Below are 22831 nucleotides of genomic sequence, written 5' to 3'. Positions count from 1 at the left end.
GCTGACCTTCTAGTTAGACACCAACACGCTGAGGGATAAGAGCTGTGAAGATGCTGACCTTCTAGTTAGACACCAACACGCTGAGGGATAAGAGCTGTGAAGATGCTGACCTTCTAGTTAGACACCAACACGCTGAGGGATAAGAGCTGTGAAGATGCTGACCTTCTAGTTAGACACCAACACGCTGAGGGATAAGAGCTGTGAAGATGCTGACCTTCTAGTTAGACACCAACACGCTGAGGGATAAGAGCTGTGAAGATGCTGACCTTCTAGTTAGACACCAACACGCTGAGGGATAAGAGCTGTGAAGATGCTGACCTTCTAGTTAGACACCAACACGCTGAGGGATGGTTCCCTGGACCTGGATTAAGTTACTGGCCATTCGTTTACTCCAATTAGGTGACAGGTAATAGGGTTAGGGGAAAATAATAAAGAAAAATATATTAAAATATATACAGTAACAGTCAAAAGTTTGGACACACCTACTCATTCAAAATCAACTGTTCAGAGGCGACTGTGTGAATCAGGCCTTCATGGTCGAATTGCTGCAAAGAAACTAATACTAAAGGACACCAATAAGAAGAAGAGACTTGCTTGAGCCAAAAAACACGAGCAATAGACATTAGACCGGTGGAAATCTGTCCTGATTTTTGGTTCCAACCGCCGTATCTTTGTGCGACGCAGAGTAGGTGAACGGATGATCTCCGCATGTGTGGTTCCCACCGTGAAGCATGGATGAGGTGGTGTGATGGTGTGGGTGTGCTTTGCTGCTGACACCGTCTGTGATCTATTTAGAATTCAAGGCACACTTAAACAGCATGACTACCACAGCATTCTGCAGTGATACGCCATCCCATCTGGTTTGGGCTTAGTGGGACCATCATTTGTTTTTCAACAGGACAATGACCCAACACACCTCCAGGCTGTGTAAGGGCTATTTGACCAAGAAGGAGAGTGATGGAGTGCTGCATCAGATGACCTGGCCTCCACAATCAACCAACCTCAACCCAAATGAGATAATTTTAGATTAGTTAGACTACAGAGTGAAGGAAAAGCAGCCAACAAGTGCTCAGCATATGTGGGAACTCCTTCAAGACTGTTGGAAAAGCATTCCAAGTGAAGCTGGTTGAGAGAATGCCAAGAGTGTGCAAAGCTGTTATCAAGCCAAAGAGTGGCTACTTTGAAGAATATAAAATACATTTAGATTTGTTTAACACTTTTTTGGTTAGTACATGATTCCATACGTGCTATTTCATAGTTTTGATGTCTTCACTATTATTATACAATGTAGAAAATAGTAAAAATGAAGGAAAACCCTTGTATGAGTAGTGTGTCCAAACTTTTGACTGGTACTGTATATATTTACAAAAAATGTATATGGGGGATTGGAAATGACACAGACATTGATGGAAGCCACAATCTATCTGCAATATTAAAGCTGATCTACCCACAAAAAAAAAGATAAACAGTATATTAAAAAATATATATATATATATAAAATGTTTAGGCCTTCTCCTGCACTAGAACGTATCCTCATTCCTCACTGCATGGAGAGTTTCAGAAAATGGGCCAATAGTGACCAAAATCCTGACACTTCATTCCCCAAGCAATGAACCCTGTTATGTTCCTAGGAAGATGGAACCAGACACAGTAACCAGGTGTTAGACTGAAAACTGTTAGTAATGTAACAAAGATTAAAACCCCATTTTGTCCCAGTTCCCAAAGCGCTCACTATAACCCGATACTCAGACAACGTTTAGATACCTCATCACTCTGATCCACTGACCATGGAGGCAGGTAGCAAATAAAAACATTTTGACTACATTCTGACGTTTTCGGAATTAAATAGTGGGAGGAAGGTTGGCATTTGTTTACAAGCTATTATGCGATATGATAAGGGGTGGAGCATGGGTTAGGCCTAGTTGTTAAAATGGCATGTTATGGTTCTAAAGCACAGTGCCTCTGTCCTCTCTAGCATGGCCTCCTAGTGACCACCAAGCACTGAGGAATGCACAAGTCTTCCCTTCCCTGGGAAATGTCGAAGTTCCATGTGTTTCCAGCACGCTCCACCCAAAGAGCCTTAACCCCACTGAGAATGAGTGATGGTTCACACGCACACACAGGCACCCAGACGTGCGTGCATGCGCACACACACAAACGCATGCAATCACTCACACCACACATGCTTGCACACACATACACGATCATGCTCGCACAAACAGGCACGCAGACACACACACAAACATAAACGCATGTACGCATGCACACACACACACAGTCCTAACCTTACCCCTGGGAGAGATGGATGGTTTACAGTACTCCCACCCCCTCTAATCAAGAGTGAGCTAGGTTGGCGGGTGGGTCATTGAGCCCAGATGAAACCCATTTCCTCTCTAGTCTAACCCAACGTGAGCTACGGCAGATTCCTGGTCTTGTTACTGTGTGTATATGTAGGCTAGCAGACAGCCCTCTAATGCTCCAACCAACTGAGCCATTTTTTTTTGCTCCAACCAACCAAGCTGTGTTTTTATCTCTGTGATCAGTGTTTTATGAAGCTAAGACAACCTCCCATCAGGAAGTTGACGCTTCAATAATACCAGAAATACTGCAATATTACATCACCTGAGGACCTGTCTTTAGTGCTCAGTGATTCGTGCTTTTTGAGGTCAGTTCGGTTTCGGTTTGATTATTAAAAAATAATAACGGTTTCTATTTTGATGATTTTTTTTTACATTAAACGCACAATGCATTATGTGCATCTGCTTATCATTTATCAATACAGATGCACCAATATGACATTTTTGTCCGATACCGAGATCCAATATTTTCCTTGCCAAAAAACCTGATACCGATAACCAATATTTAACATTTGTACCTAGCATCGAGTCCTTGTACCTAGCATCGAGCATGGTGGTGACACAGTAAAGATGCTCAGGGAGAATGCCACCGAATCGCTTGTTCACAGCCTCTAGTAGAGTACTTTTGCAAGTTTTAACCCCACGGTCTGTCTGCAGTTTTGTAGAGCAGGTGTTTCAATGCCATGACAGAGGGTATCACATCTGCTGCAGACGCAGTTGATGAGCTTATTTCTCCAGTCAGTTGTTTGAATGGAGCTAGGAGTGTGTTCATATTTCCAAGTTTAAAACATGTTCTCAAATGCCATTGAAATGGCAGCAGCGGTATGAGAACCAGCACATTCTTGAGCATGCAATATGGCTTTCTTCAGTACGAAATCCTCGTCGACCCACTGTGCTGTCAGACTCAGCATGCTCATTGGGCTGACATCGCTGGTCCAAATGTCAGTCATGAAGCTAATAGCAGTGACGCCCATAGCAAGTAGCTCATGGATGTGCGTTTCAACAATACTGTGTAACTCTGGTAGCACAACATCTGAAAAAGAGTGCCTACTTGGTAGTGTGTACCGGGGCTCGAGGTGCTCAACCAGTCGGCGAAAGCCAACATCATCCACGACAGAGAACGGTTGATTGTCAAGGGCAATGAATTCCATTATCTTGGCGTTAATGGATTTCGCCTTTGATTGTCTCGCTGAAATTTTCTTACTCTTTCAAATGACTGCTCGACTTAAACTTGTTTAGTTGTTGGAAGTATGCGCTTAGTTTTTTTCTAGTCGCTGAACGTCTGGGGGTGATGCACTTTCAAATGAGTAATTAGGTTTGTGGTATTGAAAGATTTCACTTTCTCCCCTCCTCGGGAAATAATAGCAACACAAACATTGCATTTGGCCATTTTGTTATCTTCCTTTGAAACTTCCAAATAGATTCACACAGCAGACATTGTGGGCTAGGTTAGGAATGCTGTGTTGCACGTGTAGCGCAATATTTTTCGTGAGGTCATTACGTCATCTACCTACGTTATATAGGTATGCACGTCAGCTTTGACATCGGTTTTGTACATTGTGGTTAAACTAGACATCAGGCCGATGCCGGCATTTTTAGCTAATATTGGTCCGATTCCGATATGCTTACCGATATATTGTGCATCCCTACTTATTAACCATCATTTATTCACATTACTTTACTTAATAAAATATTTCATTTGTTGTGTACATTTAATTTGTTTTTTGACTTTATTATTATTATTTCATTCCAAGTCATCATCTCATCTCTATAGAGCTGCTGCCTGACAAAATCAATATTTTAGTAGTTCTTCAAAGTAAATAAGACATACATTTATAACTGCTGAATACCAACCTCTAATCACTTAGATCATATTTTTTCAGGTAGAGATACCTCGCGAAGCAACTGCCCTCTACATCTATTTTCTGTCTCTTCTGTCCCACACTAACCCAACATAGCAGGCGTAATAGAAACACACAGACCGGACAAGTAGGCACGCAATGGATTATGGTCATTGTAGTTAATTACCGTATGACACTAAACTATGTAGAGTATCTGCCTGTTGGAAACAACTCCCTACTACACCGCATAGTTCGGGCTTGATCTGATTTATCTCTAGAGAAACTGCACATTGAGCTCACAGAAAATAACAAAATGGAATTCAAATAATTGAACCGACGTTGGTCAATTAGTTGTTTAAAAAATGAAAAATAAGCAGAATATCGGTTGATAGCAGTACCTGTCCTCTATCTCTGACCAGCAGTGAGAGAATAATGTTAAAATCGAATAAAAGCATTCGACACACACATGCATTAACACAGGTATGCACACGCACGCACACACACTCTTATGCACACATGCACACACCCGCCAGTGTGAATAAGCTGAGGGATGCAAGGTTGATGTGTTAGGGTTGGCTGTGATCCAGTGCTGTGGGTAAATTCTACAGGTCAATAAATGGGCCAGTCTGTGTGATTCCCACCTAGGGAGAGTTTCCTGTTGAATGGGAAGAGGATATAGCTAACAAACGATCAGGGACAAAGACAGAAGCATGCACACACAGCTAGAGAGTCTCACAGCGAGGGGTCATGTTAGAGAATGGAGGGCGAGGTTGTCTCCTCCTCTCTGGACTAATAATAAGCAACTGAGGAAATAGCAATCAAGACACCACACACACTGTCACGCACACACCCTGTTTCCTTTCTCCAAGTCAGAGAGAGAGAGAGAGAGAGAGAGAGAGAGAGAAAGAGAGCGAGAGAGACAGACTGACATGTTTACAGACATTTTCAATCAATCCCTATCCTAGTCTGCTGTCCCCACATGCTTCAAGATGGCCACCATTGTTCCTGTTCCCAAGAAAGCTAAGGTAACTGAGCTAAATGACTATCGCCCCGTAGCACTCACTTCTGTCATCATGAAGTGCTTTGAGAGACTAGTCAAGGATCATATCACCTCCACCCTACCTGTCACCCTAGACCCACTTTAATTTGCTTACCGCCCCAATAGGTCCACAGACGAGGCAATCGCCATCACACTGCACACTGCCCTATCCCATCTGGACAAGAGGAATACCTATGTAAGAATGCTGTTCATTGACTACAGCTCAGCATTTAACACCGTAGTACCCTCCAAACTCATCAATAAGCTTGAGACCCCGGGTCTCGACCCCGCCCTGTGCAACTGGGTCCTGGACTTTCTGACGGGCCGCCCCCAGGTGGTGAGGGTAGGAAACAACATCTCCACTCCGCTGATCCTCAACACTGAGGCCCCACAAGGGAGCGTTCTCAGCCCCCTCCTGTACTCCCTATTTACCCACAACTGCGTGGCCATGCACGCCTCCAACTCAATCATCAAGTTTGCAGATGACACTACAGTGGTAGGCCTGATTACCAACAACAACGAGACGGCCTACAGGGAGGAGGTGAGGGCCCTTGGAGTGTGGTGTCAGGAAAATAACCTCACACTCAATGTCAGCAAAACAAAGGAGATGATCGTGGACTTCAGGAAACAGCAGAGGGAGCACCCCCCTATCCACATCGACTGGACTGTAGTGGAGAAGGTGGAAAGTTTTAAATTCCTCTGTGTACATGTCACCGACAAACTGAAATGGTCCACGCACACAGACAGTGTGGTGAAGAAGGCAAAACAGCGCCTCTTCAACCTCAGGTGGCTGAATAAATCTGGCTTGTCACCGAAAACCCTCACTAACTTTTACAGGTGCACAATTGAGAGCATCCTGTCGGGCTGTATCACCGCCTGGTACGGCAACTGCAACTGCACCACCCACAACAGCAAGGCTTTCCAGAGGGTGGTGCGGTCTGCACAGCGCATCACCGGGGGCAAACTACCCGCCCTCCAGAACACCTACAACACATGATGTCACAGGAACGCAAAAAAGATCATCAAGAACAACAACAAACCAAGCCACTGCCTGTTCACACCGCTATCATCCAGATGGCAAGGTCAGTACAGGTGCATCAAAGCTGGGACAGAGAGATTGAAAAACAGCTTCTATCTCAAGGCTATCAGAATGTTAAACAGCCACCACCAGCACAGAGAGGCGGCTGCCTACCTACAGACTTGATATCATTGGCCACTTAAATAAATGGAACACTAGTCACTTTAATAATGCCACTTTAAAAATGTTTACATAACTCACATTACTCATCTCATATGTATATAATGTATACTGTATCCTTCACTATCTATTCTTTACTATCTATTGCATCTTAGCCGCTCTGTCACTGCTCATCCATATATTTTATACTTACAGTTGAAGTCGGAAGTTGACATACACTTAGGTTGGAGTCATTAAAACTCGTTTTTCAACCACTCCACAAATTTCTTGTTAACAAACTATAGTTTTGGCAAGTCGGTTAGGACATCTACTTTGTGCATGACAGTAATTTTTCCAACAATTGTTTACAGACATATTATTTCACTTATAATTCATTCTAACACAATTCCAGTGGGTCAGAAGTTTACATTCACTAAGTTGACTGTGCCTTTAAACAGCTTGGAGAATTTCAGAAAATTATGTCATGGCTTTAGAAGCTTCTGATAGGCTAATTGACATCATTTGAGTCAATTGGAGGTGTACCTGTGGATGTATTTCAAGGCCTACCTTCAAACTCAGTGCCTCTTTGCTTGACATCACGGGAAAATCAAAAGAAATCAGCCAAAAACAATTGTAGACCTCCACAAGTCTGGTTCAGACTTGGGAGCAATTTCCAAACGCCTGAAGGTACCACGTTCATCTGTACAAACAATAGTACGCAAGTATAAACACCATGGGACCACACAGCCGTCATACCGCTGAGGAAGGAGACGCGTTCTGTCCTCTAGAGATGAATGTACTTTGGTGAGAAAAGTGCAAATCAATCCCAGAACAACAATAAAGGACCTTGTGAAGGAAACAGGTACAAAAGTATCTATATTCACAGTAAAACCAGTCCTATATCGACATAACCTGAAAGGCCGCTCAGTAAGGAAGAAGCCACTGCTCCAAAAGTCTACGGTTTGCAACTGCACATGGGGACAAAGATCATACTTTTTTGAGAAATGTCGTCTGGTCTGATGAAACAAAAATAGAACTGTTTGGCCATAATGACCATCGTTATGTGTGGAGGAAAAAGGGGGAGGCTTGCAAGCTGAAGAACACCGTGAAGCACGGGGGTGGCAGCATCATGTTGTGGGGGTGCTTTGCTGCAGGAGGGACTGGTGCACTTCACAAAATAGATGGCATCATGAGGAAAGAAAATTATGTGGATATATTGAAGCAACATCTCAAGACATCAGTCAGGAAGTTAAAGCTTGGTCGCAAATGGGTCTTCCAAATGGACAATGACCCGAAGCATACTTCCAAAGTTGTGGCAAAATGGTCTAAGGACAACAAAGTCAAGGTATTGGAGTGGCCATCACATAGCCCTGACCTCAATCCCATACAAAATCTGTGGGCAGAACTGAAAAAGCATGAGCGAACAAGGAGGTCAGGAGGAATAGGCCAAAATTCACCCAATTTATTGTGGAAAGCTTGTGGAAGGCTACCCAAAATGTTTGACCCAAGTTAAACAATTTAAAGGCAATGCTACCAAATACTAATTGAGTGTATGTAAACTTCTGACCCACTGGGAATGTGATGAAAGAAATAAAAGCTGAAATAAATCATTCTCTCTACTATTATTCTGACATTTCACATTTTTTAAATAAAGTGGTGATCCTAACTGACCAGGGGTGAAAATCTGATATCAACTTTGGAGGGGACAATTACATGAAATTTTCTCAAGAGCAATTCCTGAGGGGGACACCAAAAGTAGTGCTGTAAAACATAGCCTACATTGTAATATGGTAAATGTATATTGAGGAACCAAAAAAATAAGGTGTTTGCCGTACTCCTAACTACCGGTACCCAAAACTACACAACTAATCACAACAGCAATACCATTGCCTTTAACAAATCTTAGTTCAGTCACCAGTTTAAGTTGAGAGTGGGGGTATCCATGGCATTTTCCAATTATGTTCCTATTTTACAAGTAAAAAAAATGGAGAACCTTTCATAATGTTGCCAAACAAAGACTCAACAAACTTACCCGAGACTCCCTGTCTCTGCCAGTCTGTCCCTGCATATCTGTCCCCAACTCTGCTGTCTGTGTGCCATCTGTTGCCTGCTCTGCCTAATGACATCATTGTGAAACATTTCCATTAGAATTTCATTTCTTTCTTATGAACATTTTATCAACTAGTCTTTGAGATATTAGGCTACTAGGGTTCTTACTTTGCGTTTTGGTGTACTGAAAAATACTCTGATGTCCGTCTTTTATTTTTCTGCCATTTTTCTACCTGGCTGGCTGGCTACACACACACACACAGTGTGTAGGTTATTTACAGTAGGAGATGGGCTTCTATCATCTTATCTTTTATCATTCTATTTGGGCTTCGATCTAAAAGGTAGCTAGCAAATGTGAAACGGATTAAAATGACAAGAGTTGACAGCTGTATGAGTTCACCATTTACACAACATATGCTGCAACCTTTTGTAATTTTAACCTGTTTAGGATAGGGGGCAGTATTGACACGGCTGGATAAAAAACATACCCGATTTAATCTGGTTACCACTCCTACCCAGTAACTAGAATATGCATATACTTATTACATATGGATAGAAAACACCCTAAATTTTCTAAAACTGTTTGAATGGTGTCTGTGAGTATAACAGAACTCAAATGGCAGGTCAAAACCTGAGAGATTCCTTTACAGGAAGTGGCCTGTCTGACCATTTCTTGAACTTCTTTTCCATCTCTATCATTTACTAAGGATCTCTGCTCTAACGTGACACTTCCCACGTCGTCCATAGGCGCTCAGAGCCCGGGAAAAAACAGAATGTCGTCATTCCAGCCCCAGGCTGAAACACATTATCGCCTTTCTCAAGTGGCCGATCAAGGGACACTGGGTTTATGCGCGTGACCCCGACCGCCCCCGCCTTTGGGATTTTTTCCTCTGTTTGCCGAAAAGGAGATTCCCTGTCGGAATATTATCGCTTTTCTACGAGAAAAATGTCGTAAAAATTGATTTTAAACAGCGGTTGACATGCTTCGAAGTACGGTAATGGAATACTTAGAATTTTATTGTCACGAATTGCGCCATGCGCGCGACACTTCTTTACTATTTCGGATAGTGTCTGGAACGCACAAACAAAACGCCGCTATTCGGATATAACGATGGATTATTTTGGACCAAACCAACATTTGTTATTGAAGTAGCAGTCCTGGGTGTGCATTCTGACGAAGACAACAAAAGGTAATCAAACTTTTATAATAGTAAATATGATTATGGTGAGTGCTAAACTTGCCGGGTGTCTAAATAGCGAGCCCGTGATGCCTGGGCTATGTACTTAGAATATTGCAAAATGTGCTTTCACCAAAAAGCTATTTTAAAATCGGACATATCGAGTGCATAGAGGAGGTCTGTATCTATAATTCTTAAAATAATTGTTATGCTTTTTGTGAACGTTTATCGTGAGTAATTTAGTAAAATGTTAGCGAATTCCCCGGAAGTTTGCGGGGGGTATGCTAGTTCTGAACGTCACATGCTAATGTAAAAAGCTGGTTTTTGATATAAATATGAACTTGATTGAACAAAACATGCATGTATTGTATAACATAATGTCCTAGGGTTGTCATCTGATGAAGATCATCAAAGGTGAGTGCTGCATTTAGCTGTCTTCTGGGTTTTGGTGACATTATATGCTGGCTTGAAAAATGGGTGTCTGATTATTTCTGGCTTGGTACTCTGCTGACATAATCTAATGTTTTGCTTTCGTTGTAAAGCCTTTTTGAAATCGGACAGTGTGGTTAGATTAACGAGAGTCTTGTCTTTAAATGGCTGTAAAATAGTCATATGTTTGAGAAATTGAAGTAATAGGATTTTTAAGGTTTTGAAAATCGCGCCACAGGCTGGCAGTGGCTGTTACGTAGGTGGGACGAATTCGTCCCGCCTAGCCTAGAGAGGTTAATAGTTTGTTTCATATTGGCTGGCTTCCAACAATAGCTGAATTTGCAAAGCTAGCGAGCACCAATTCCATTTCAGTGGTGTTTGCTATAATCTTTGCTACCCGGGTTAAATAAAGGTGAAATAAAATAAATAAATAAAAGTTCCCTTGCGACAATTTAGCTTTTGTACCGAGACCATTAAATATATTTAAGACAATGGTAGAAGAGAGTGTAGTTCTGTTCAGTTTGGACTTCAGTTTATCGCTAACCTTATCACAGGGACTTTGAAGCACTAATTTACATCATCTGCATGCTGATCTTGGAATAAATTGACGATAGCAAAGATTCCATCTTTGACGAGGCCACATAAATGGAATAGGTACTAGCTAGCTTAATAGTTAATATTTGCGCGCTAGCTCTGCATATTCAGCTAGTGTGTGTGCGCGATTGACTGGATTAACCTCACGTCAGTTACGTTCATTGAGTGCCTTTCAGACAGTAGACACGACCCCTCTGTTACCTTGCCAACTAAGGAACTGGCAGTGGATCAAACCATTGTGAGGCAAATTGTGGGGGGGGGGTCGCAATCTTTTGAAACTTAAAAACGCGCTATTAAGTGTCTATAATCAGCACAATTGCTTTCATTGCGTATTATTAATATTATTTAAATTACATAGTTATGTTTCAGTGATATATTTGGGGGGACAAATCATATTTTTCCCAGGATGGGGGGGTCGTGTCCCCCCCGCCCCCCCCGGGATTTCCGCCCCTGTAACTGACCTAAGACAGGGAATTTTTACAAGGATTAAATGTCAGAAATTTTGAAAAACTTAATTTAAATGTATTTGGCTAAGGTGTATGTAAACTTCCGACTTCAACTGTATATATTTTCATCCCATTCCTTTACTAGATTGTGTATATTAGGTTTTGTTGTGGAATTTGTTAGATATTAGGGTTTGTTGTGAAATTGTTAGATACTACCTGTTAGATACTGATGCACTGTCGGATCTAGAAGCATAAGCATTTCACTACACTCACAATAACATCTGCTAACCATGTGTATGTGACCAATAAAATTTGATTTGATTTGACACAGACAGACAGACAGACAGACAGACAGACAGACAGACAGACAGACAGGACAGACAGACAGACAGACAGACAGACAGACAGACAGTGTGTTTGGTTACCTCTAAAAAACATTCCTCTGGTGTTATTGGTGGGAATCAGATCCAGGTCTACTCCATGAGAGACATAGATCCAGCCATACAAACCTCAGGGTGCCTCTGGGTTCAAATGTCAAACAGCATCCATATACTGTCACACTGGACCGGTTGCATGAAAGATGAAGCTTCATAACAAGGCCTATATTCATTGTCAGAACTCCACTGACCCAGCCAGTCTGGCTGAATCTGTATGGAACAACAGGGAATAGCTAGGTTAGTTCTGACAACTCCTGGAGGAAAATGGTATGTGCTACTTCATTCACATTTCAACATTAAAAATCGTCCTCAGGGTGCTTGAACGTTAGAGAAGCCAAGCCAAGCTAAGCCCGACTGGCCTTGTGTTGCATGATGTGTTGAATGCACAGCCCCGGCCACTTGAAATAACATGTAGTTTGAAGCTCATCAACCCTCATCTCCAGTCAGGAACACTCCCTCTGCACTGTACTAATGAGAGAGAGAGTGCTCTGCTACAGGCATTTATGGTGGCTGAAATGGGCCTCCTCTGTGTGCAAAAAAACCCCTAGAAACAAAGCTTGTGCAGAGACACAGAGCGCTTCCTCGGTATATGAGGAAACCCTAGAAACAAAGCTTGTGCAGAGACACAGAGCGCTTCCTCGGTATATGAGGAAACCCTAGAAACAAAGCTTGTGCAGAGACACAGAGCGCTTCCTCGGTATATGAGGAAACCCTAGAAACAAAGCTTGTGCAGAGACACAGAGCGCTTCCTCGGTATATGAGGAAACCCTAGAAACAAAGCTTGTGCAGAGACACAGAGCGCTTCCTCGGTATATGAGGAAACCCTAGAAACAAAGCTTGTGCAGAGACACAGAGCGCTTCCTCGGTATATGAGGAAACCCTAGAAACAAAGCTTGTGCAGAGACACAGAGCGCTTCCTCGGTATATGAGGAAACCCTAGAAACAAAGCTTGTGCAGAGACACAGAGCGCTTCCTCGGTATATGAGGAAACCCTAGAAACAAAGCTTGTGCAGAGACACAGAGCGCTTCCTCGGTATATGAGGAAACCCTAGAAATAAAGCACACACACACACACACACACACACACACACACACACACAGAAGTGTAAGGATGGAACACCTGGAGACGCTGAGATTATGTGAGCCGGTTGCCTTAACAACGACCCCTGTGAAGCCCGGTGATCCCGCGGGGGCTAGTTAGCCCAGAGGTCACAACCTTTGACCTTAGCCAGTTGATCATGACAAGCTGGCTGTTTAACACCCCACCGCACACACACTTTCTCTCTCTCTCACACACACACACACACCAGAACAACAGGGTGGACCGTTTAACCCCAGTAAGTCCCAGCGAGGGGATGTCATGGCTAATAAGCTAACATCTGGGAGAGTTACGACCATTAGTTGAGCTCTGAGTCTCAGACCAAACAACCCAATGAAATCAGACTCCCTATGTCTTAAAGTATACAAACACTTTCATCTCCAAGATGTGAAGGAGGAAAACACGTTGTCTGTGTTGAGATCAGGGTTCAAGAGGGAAGCATTTGAGAAATGAGCTGGAAGCAATGCATACAGCTGTGTTGCACGAATACCCTCTCACCATATCAAGATATAGGTCTAACACAATATTTCTCCAACTACATTTTCTTGATTTATTTTTATTTTAAGAAGGTATCATTTCTAATTTGTTGAGAAGAGATTCATTAAAACAAATGCTTCAATTGAAAGCTCCACATTTAAAATCAATACCACATCACTGACAGTGACAACATCCAGTCTCTTGTTGCCCATGATCGTGGAAGAGGAGGGTTCAATTGTGTAGGAGGGCACAGGATACCTCATTACACCACAGGGCGGCTCAGCATAAATGTTTTACCCTGCGTATCCCTCCGCCTGGCTTAGCCTCATACCAGGAACTATATCCAGAGCGAGTGTGCATCCCAAATGGCACCCTATTCCCTACATAGTGCCCTACTTTTGACAAGAGACCTATGAGCCCTGAACAAAAGTACCGCACTATAGGGAATAGAGTGCCATTTAGGATGAATGTTAGCCTTCTCAATTATGCAAAGGCCGCTAACAGACATTTTGATGGTTGTGTGAAGCCTCCTATTTCACCTGTGGAGAAGAGTGGAACAACAACTATATCTTTCCACAGTGGTGACCCATCATTCAGACAGAGCCCCACCTGTTTTGAGCCCCACATTTTTTGGGTGGGAGGATTTCCTGTTTTGCATGTTATTTTGGCATTAATAATACGTGTCACATATCAGTTTGCAAACAATGTAAAACAAATATATCATTGAATTAATAAAGCCGCATACAAACATGGTCTCTTTTTTGTTTTCTTGAGTAAGTCAGCTCCAAAATGCAGGTGTTTCAGCCTATCTCAGTTCTTTCTGTGGTGGTGGGGCAAGCCGGCAGAAAATATGGAGCATTGCGCCGTGATTGGCTCAGTGTTCTGTCACTCATGGGGACACTACATCACCGCCAAGGGTAGAGCTAGAAATTTCAAGCCCCTTGGGTGCTGCCATAGAGTTACATTAGAAGTGCGCATCCAAGAAGGCTCAAGGTCATTGGCCACAGATAAAATTATGTCAAATCATGTTATATGTACAGTAGCTTGGACATCATACTTTCAAAATCTTAGCTATCAGTCATCATCATGAATGAAGTCGACAATCTACTGGCAAATCCTTTTAAATCCTTGTCATATGAAGAGAAATAATGAAGAGAAATTGGAAGATAGATAAAAACGTATTGGTGCTCATCGGCCATTGGACAAACATTGCACAACAACTTGGAAATCGTAAATTCAACAATGAGTGGTTTGAAAGGAATCAGTGGCTAACTGCAAGCATTGAAAAGCAATCATTAGCCTGCTATTCAGTGGACTGTCTGTATGGTCGCAAGTCCAAGATTAAGGGTCTCTTTTCCTAGTTAATAATTATAAACATTCAACATTGGCCATGCTGTCAATGAAGCATGACTTGTGTTGCGCTCAAAACAACTGTTAACTCGGAACTGAAAAACCTGACTTTAGTGAGTTCAAGACAACTGGGAACTCGGGGAAAACGAGCTACGACTGAGAAAATACGTTTTGAACTTTCATCCAACTCGGAATTGTAAATCTGGAACTCTGGCCTCTTTCTAGAACTACGGCCTGAAGATCACTGACGTCATCATGATTCAGCCTTGTTTTTTTCAGAGTGCCCAAATCCAGAGAATGCCACTTTGATGACAAAGTTTAATGACACAATTTGCTCACGAAGGACCGCCGCGCCCCCTTCCTGTTCAAGTGAACACAGTACAACAAGGTGAGTGCAAAATGTATTGTATGCTGCTACATAAATTATGTAATATGCTAGGGAGATATGTATACTGTAGCTAAGAAAGTAATACTAAGGGTATGTTGTGTAGTAAGCTGTTTGTATCACATGTGCCTCACCCTAATAATTTGGTCTATTTTCACCTCTTAATTTCGTCTACTGTTCTGACTTGGTGGGGCACATGTGGCCTATAACCTGTTTTTGAGAAATGTAATCATCGAATATTGTAAGAGCTTTCATTGTCTGCTTATATGCCCCCTTTATTTATCCTAAAGTTCTGACTTGGTGTAGAGGGAGAACATTGTAAGAATGGCCCATGTTCTGAATTCTGTCACTGTACACTTCAAAAGTGCTTAACAAATAGTTATATTGACTACGTCCGTCCTAGCTCGCTCATTAATGTCTTAATTGAAATTACGGATTGCCTCTTATCTGCTTGTCGTCCCCTTATGCCATAGTTTGTACATCTCAATTGTCAGTAGAAACCACATTTGTTTAAGCCAGTCAGCCATATCAGCTATGTTTTTTTAAAAGCAGTAACTGAGGCTGAATGAACTGTTTCTCTGCCAGACAAGGCTCCGCTAATAGCCAAGTGTAGCAGTGGTAAGATGTTGAGACTGCTGTTGGGACAGCTTTATGTAGGCCCTAACAATTTGTCACCGTTATAGTGCAATTAATGTATTGTTTAGTGTTGTGTTGTGGAATGGCTTTGCTGGCATGCATCCCATATATTTTTCTGCCCCACCAAGATGTACATGCTAAAATCGCCCCTGTCCTTCCATGACAAGGCTATTACGACATAAGACTCTGATTAACAGTATAGTTACACCATATTCTATTTATATGGTGTACTGACACCATTCTCTCAAAATACCTTCTTCCATACAACTTCATATATTAACTTTAATACAGTTTAGGATCCCTGAGGTCTAGCTAACACCAGTTCTAGCCACTCTTCAGCACGCTCAGAAAGTTCTGTTCTGATGAATATAGATGTCCATTACATCAATCATTCACCAGAATGATCTAGACTAGTGTTGTTCTTTAACGCATCAAACACTGCAGACTAGCCTATATCTCATCCTCATCCAATTTCAAATGTTTTAACAATCTTTCTTCAACAACTCTATTAAAACCTTCTACAGATTTTGTACCCCTTGGAAAGGAAAACCTCCTCATGATTTCATACGCCTCTAGCCTGAAACTATGAAAGAGAGAAAGACAGAGAGAGACAGAGAGGCAGAAAGAGAGAGAGAGAGCGAGAGGGAGAGAAAGGGAGAGGGGTAGAGACAAACAGACAGACAGAGAAAGAGATATGACATTTGAAATGTCTTTCTTCTTTTGGAACTTTTGTGAGTGTAATGTTTACTGTACATTTTTTATTGTTTATTTCACTTTTGTTAATTATCTATTTCACTTGCTTTGGCAATGTAAACATATGTTTCACATGCCAATAAAGCCCCATAAATTGAATTGGGTGGGAGAGAGAGAGATTCCAGTGTGAGAGGTCAACTCCAGTACCAGGGGGGCCCATTCCCAGAAAGGCATAACAACAGAGCCTGTTCATCCTCCTAGTCTCACAATCCACCCCTTCTCCTCATCATTCCTTCACCCAGTGTCTCCCTCACCTCATCCCCTCTAAACCCCCCACCTCCTCAATTCCGCTCCGCTCCACTGCAACCAGCCACCCCAAGCCCCTTATCTCCTCACCCATTCCCGTTCATCGTCCTCCTCTCCCCTCACTCTCTTCCTCTCCTCCTCTCTCCCCTCATCCAAAGAGTGTCGGCCCCATGAACCATCAGTCTTCTCCCTCCATTAGCACTGACACCGTGATAATCAGACAGACAGAATGAGGAAACTAACGCAGTCTTATAAATGACTGTGCTCATAGTCTCTATCTCTCAATTCAAAAGGCTTTATTGGCATGGGAAACATATGTTTACATTGCCAAAGCAACTGAAATTAACAATAAACAAAAGGAAAATGAACAGTAAATGAACAGTAAACATTACACTCATAAAAGTTTTAAAAGACATTTCAAATGTTATATTATTGGCTATGTAACAGTGTTGTAACAGGGTGAAAGTAGTTGAAGTATGAAAGGGAAATAATAAAGAGATGGTGTTTGTGCTCCCTGTTTGGGTTCTCTCTCTCTCTGACAGTTCGGCATATCAATTTCTACCTCTCCCTCCTTCCCTCTCCACCTCCCCCCTCCCTCCCCACGACCTCCGTCCTTCCCTCTCACCTTCACCTCTCTCCACCTCCGTCCTTTCCTCTCCACCTCTCCTTCACTCCTCCCTACCCTTCCCTCTTCCCTTCCCTCTCCCTACCCTTCCCTCCTTCCTTCTCACCTTTCCCTCCCCTCTCCACTTCTCCCTCCTTCCCTTCCCCTCCCTTCTTCCCTCTCTACCTCTCCCTCCATCTCCCCTTGTGTGGTTTTCTCTCCCTTTTCCTAATTCCTGTCCTCTACCTCTCTCCACACAGTGCACCTTGACATACAGACTGAAATGGGGAACAGCTCTGAAGCACACACACACTGCTGACCTGTGACCTGCCACCTGACCATGTGTCCAAGGCCAACAAAGCAGGCTGTATTGAAAGTGACTATACTTTTGTGTGTGGGTGTGTATTTTGGACCTGCATGCTGCATAAACCTTGTTTCAAATCTCTCAATTCAATTCAAGGGCTTTATTGGCATGGGAAACATATGTTTTTCTCTCTCTCTCTCTCTCTCTCTAGTATCTTCTGAGCTTAACGTAATTAGGTGTAAAACCCACACAGAGCTGTCATTTACACCTACTCGAACCAGTCTTCTCTGACATTGTACAAGCCATGAGATCATGTTGTCATAGATACGGTATGGATGTTCAACACCATGCACAATATAGCTGCCTAAAAAGGATCAAATGATAGCTTTCTGAAACGTATATAAGGGCTTTTTGAATATTGACAAATTGCAAATAAGTACAAAATTAGATTTCAACACCTGTTGTTCATTTAATTTGGCTACCTAGTTAGTTTTTACACCAATGTGCACACTGTCCACAAAATGAGGTGGAGACTGAGCTGCACTTCCTGACCTCCTGCGAAATGTATGACCATATTAGAGACACGTTTTTCCCTCAGATCACACAGTCTCACGAAGAATTCGAAAACAAGTCCAATTTTGATAAACTCCCATATCTATTAGGTGAAATACCACAGTGTGCCATCACAGCAGCAATATTTGTGACCTGTTGCCACAAGAAAAGGTCAACCAGTGAAGCACAAACACCATTGTAAATACAACCCATATTTATGTATTTTCTCTTTTGTACTTATTATTACAACACTGTATATAGCCATAACATGACATTTGAAATGTCTCTATTCTTTTGAAACTTTTGTGAGTGTAATGTTTACTGTTAATTTCTGAATGTTTATTTCACTTTTGTTTATTATCTATTTCCCTTGCTTTGGCAATGTAAACATGTGTTTTCCATGCCAATAAAGCCCCTTTGAATTGAGCAGAAGAAGAAGAGAGAGAGGTCTAATTGTGGTTGTACAGAGGTTTGTAAACAGGCTTTGCCAAACAGACAGAACATGTCAACATGAAAGACAACACTGACTGGTCAGTCAAAAATATGTGTGAGACCACCAGGCAAATGTTTGAGCAAGCCGATGTTTATTGCACATCGCCTCTGAAGCTTTGTGACAGAGCCAATAGATAGTTTACCAAGGCCTGCATTTCAAAGCTTTGACTTCTACACAAATCACCACATGAATGAAACAGGCAGGGTATAGTAGGCCTAGACTTGAACATCCTCTAGCACTGAAGACAACGTTCTCTTTTTGTTGGATAATGTTATATCACAACAACAAAATGGTATGGTAGGCCAGGCCTATTTCTTATCATGTTAATAGACCTACTGAGTAATATACCTCTAAATACAGTATTGAGGACCAATAGCCTAACTGCATCATATAATATAGAATATAATAAAATAACCTTAGGCTATCTTTTCTACAGGGACTATGAGCAATACATGCTCAATCTCAATGTTGCTCTTCAAGTGTCCAATGCAATAAGCCTTAAAAAAAGTATAAATTCTTCAGGAACATCGCAACAAAAAAAAGCTGACCCGAAGACAGGATCAGATCACATGTCATTGACATATTCTCAGGCTTTTATTTTCATTATCTTCCACATTTTCTCTCTCGAGGCTGCTAAGTGCTGTGTAAACAAAGCATTTCCCAAAGAGTCCCTAGAATTCTGGTGAATGGGGACTCAAGTCCATACTTAACAATACTTAAACCCATTATGGGGTTTGATCATTTCTCATGAAATAAAATCCTAATTTATTGTGCGCCAAGATGGCAATGGGCATTCCATTTTTTATTGTTGCACGGGTAGCATGTTTTCTCAGACATGTCAATAAAAATAAACACATTAAAACAACTATAAATGGTGACGTTAGAATAATAATTCGTGTACATACCGACCGCTTTGATGACAAACCCTTTGGGTGACCTCAGCGCTCGGCGCATCCAAGCTTCCCTCAGCACCTCTAGGTTGTTGGCATTCCCATGGACGAACAACACCAAATTCTCCATCCATCCTTGAAAGTAAACTTCAGCTATAGCTTTCACAAGTCTTTTATTCCAAAAACTGCGCAGATTTTGCGCTTTAAAATCGGCAAAAATCTCCTGCCCGCGTGCAGCCTTGTATTTCTCTCCACCCGTGGCTCTCGAGCTCTCCTCGTCCTTGCCGAAGACCAGCGCGAGCGAGGCGGTCGACAGTTGGACTACCCGTTGTTGTGACATTTTCGTTATGTCGGATTTGCGCGATTCCAGGTGAGAAATATCATGCTACAGACACTATCAAAGATTGAAGCTCTTCTTCCAACTCGTAAAGTGATGCTATTCCCCCATACTCTCATTGGAACGCTAGAATCTGTAAAACATTCCGACAGTGGCTGTGAGCTGTGCCTGTAATTTAGCGGAGCGCAGACTGGGGTAGTTTCTCCTGCTTCCAAGGTAACCAGTGGCGACATTGGCAGAGGAGGCGGAGGGATGCTGATAATCAGCTAGTTGTGACAGGGCCAGTGGCGACCCGTCATTCAAGGCATTAATATTTTGGCATTAATAGGTGTCGCATATCAGTTTGCTAACAATGTTAAAAAAAATATATAGCACTGAATTAATAAAGCCGCATACAAACATTGTCTCTTTTTTGTTTTCTTGAGAAAGGCAGCTCCAAAATGCAGGTGTTTCAGCTTAGCTCAGTGCTTTCTGTGGCGGTGGGGCAAGCCAGCAGAAAAAAACGGAGCGTTGCGCTGTGATTGGCTCAGTGTTCTGTCACTCACGGGGACACTACGTCACCGCCAAGTCTAAGGGTAGAGGTAGAAAATTCTAGACCCTTGGTTACTGCTATAGAGTTACATTAGAAGTGCCCATCCAAGAAGGCTCAAGGTCACTGTCCACAGATAAAATGACTTCAAAACACATATCTACAGTAGCTTTGATTGGACATCATACTTTCAAAATCTTAGCTAGCAGTCATCATCATGAATCAAGTGGACAATATACTGGCAAATCCTTTTTAATCCTTGTCATATGAATAGAAATGATAGATAAAACATATCGGTGCTCATCGGCCATTGGACATAAACATTGCACAACAACTTGGAAATCGCAAATTCAACAATGAGTGGTTTGGAAGGAATCAGTGACAGTGGCTAACTGCAAGCATTGCAAAGCAATCACTAGCCTGCTATTCAGTGGAGTGGCTGTGTGGTCCCAACTCTGGGATTAAGGGGCTCCTTTCCAAGTTTAAAATGATAAACATTCAACATTAGCCATGCTGTCAATGAAGCATGATTTGTGCCGCGCTCAAAACATCTTAACTCGGAACTGCAAAATCTGACTTCAGTGAGTTCAAGACAACTGGGACGTTTTGAACGGTCATCCAACTCGGAATTGTAAATCCGGCCTCTTTCTAGAGCTACAACCTGAAGATCAATGACGTCATCATGATTCAACTTTGTTTTTTTTCTGAGTTCCCAGTTGTTTTGAAAGCACCATAAATCCAAAGAATGCCAGACTTTGATGACAAAATGTGCCCACGAAGTACCGCCGCACCAACTTCCTGTTCAAGTGAGCACAACAAGGTGAGTCTTGTATGTAATATGCCAGGGAGATATGTATACTGTGGCTAAGAAAGTAATACTAACTGTATGTTGTGTAGTAAGCTGTTAGTAGCCCATGTGCATCACCCTAATAATATTGTCTATTACCCCTCTTCATTTCACCTACTGTTCTGACTTGGTGGTGCACATGAAGCCTAGAGAAATGTAATCATCGAATATTGTAAGAGCTTTCATTGTCTGCTTATATGCCCCCTTTATTTATCCTAAAGATCTGACTTGATGTACAGGGAGAACACTGTAAGAACGGTCCATGTTCTGAATTCTGTCGCTGTACACTTCAAAAGTGCTGAACAAATAGTTATATTGACTACGTCCGTCCTAGCTCGCTCATTAATGTCTTAATCGAATTTACGGATTATTATCTGCTTGTCGTCCCCTTATGCCATAGTTTGTACATCTCAATTGTCATTAGAAACCACATTTGTTTAAGCAAGTCAGCCATATCAGCTATGTTTTTTTAAAAGCAGTAACTGAGGCTGAATGAACTGTTTCTCTGCCAGACAAGGCTCCGCTAATAGCCAAGTGTAGCATTGGTAAGATGTTGGGACTGCTGTTGGGACAGCTTTATGTAGGCCCTAACAATTTGTTGGCACAGTTTGTCACCGTTATAGTGCAATTAATGTATTGTTTAGTGTTGTGGCATGCATCCCACTTTTTCTTTTGCCCCACCAAGATGTACATGCTAAAATCGCCAATGGACAGGGCCAATAAAATGACTCTCAGGTTGCATAGGCCCTTGCTATCCAGGATCCTTGGGAGTTGGGACGTCCCTACCTCATTGAAGTTAAAATGGTTAAAGTAAGGGTTAGGGTAGGGTTTAGGGGCAAGGACGTCCCAAGGATCGACTATATCACTATCCACTATCCTTACTTTAACCATTTTAACTTCAATGAGGTAGGGACGTCCCAACTCCCAGGTTCAACTGGAACCTGACAGACAGGTGCGAATCTCAACTGTTACCTATAGGCCTAATACGGTCACATTGCCATTCAAGCATAATAATGTGCGTATAATGCGTGGCTATTCTTATATGCCAACAGCACTCAAACCCAATTAAACTTGCCATGTTGTATATAATAAATAAACCATTTAATTATTTAACACGTATTACATAATAACACATGTAGACTATGTCTATTTAAATAGGGCTGGAATCAACATGATATTCTGGGTGACATTGAAATACACATGGGCCAACCAAGGGGCTTTTCTGAAGTCAATAATATCCAACAGTTCTTAGTTGGTATGTAGAAATTAGACAGGCCCAGCCATTTCATTCTGCAGACTCCATAATTATATCATGAATGTAAGACTTTATGCAAGAAAAAATATGTGCAAATGCCCTTGCTCACAGAAAACACAAGACAGATATTGTTTGTTCAGTATACATCAGTAGTAGCAGGTTAGGGTTTGGAATCAGACCAGCTCCAAGGTTCCTGTTCAAGGTTTCTCTTATAAATGCTTCCTACGTCAGAAAAGCACACGGGATAGCTCATAGAGCCAGGTTTGAATGCAACTTTTGTTGAGGGCTAGGTCTTTTAAATGAGGGCACCTCTTTCCTCTCTCACTAGACTGTGTTGCTCTGGGTTACTTCTTCGAAACAGCCAAATAACTTGATGCCAATAAGAACATTTTAGCAAAAGGGTGCCATAGGTCTCTAGTTGTGGTACATGGAATTGACATACAATGCCACAGGGCACAGGAAAACATACACTCGCTCACTGGCTCTAAAGGTTTGGTAACCAGTAACCACTGCCCTTTATAGATAGA

The 22831-nt window shown here is 42.2% G+C and overlaps 1 protein-coding gene across 1 annotated transcript in view; it reads right to left on the bottom strand.

The window, feature by feature from the left end:
* The window catches only part of LOC106577247 (storkhead-box protein 1), a 53873-nt gene extending 32764 nt beyond the window's left edge, over positions 1–21109 (bottom strand). The window contains exon 1 of the mRNA XM_014155173.3: positions 19352–21109. Within this exon, the coding sequence (XP_014010648.3) occupies positions 19352–19676 (325 nt within the window). The 5' untranslated portion in view covers positions 19677–21109. The remainder of the gene's footprint in view (positions 1–19351) is intronic.
* Between the last annotated feature and the right edge of the window lie 1722 nt (positions 21110–22831).

The sequence above is a fragment of the Salmo salar genome, chromosome 18, assembly GCF_965601325.2.
Source record: "Salmo salar chromosome 18, fSalSal1, whole genome shotgun sequence".
NCBI lineage: Eukaryota > Metazoa > Chordata > Actinopteri > Salmoniformes > Salmonidae > Salmo > Salmo salar.
Note: the sequence above shows the minus strand (reverse complement) of the source record. Positions and strands in the feature narration are given on the sequence as shown.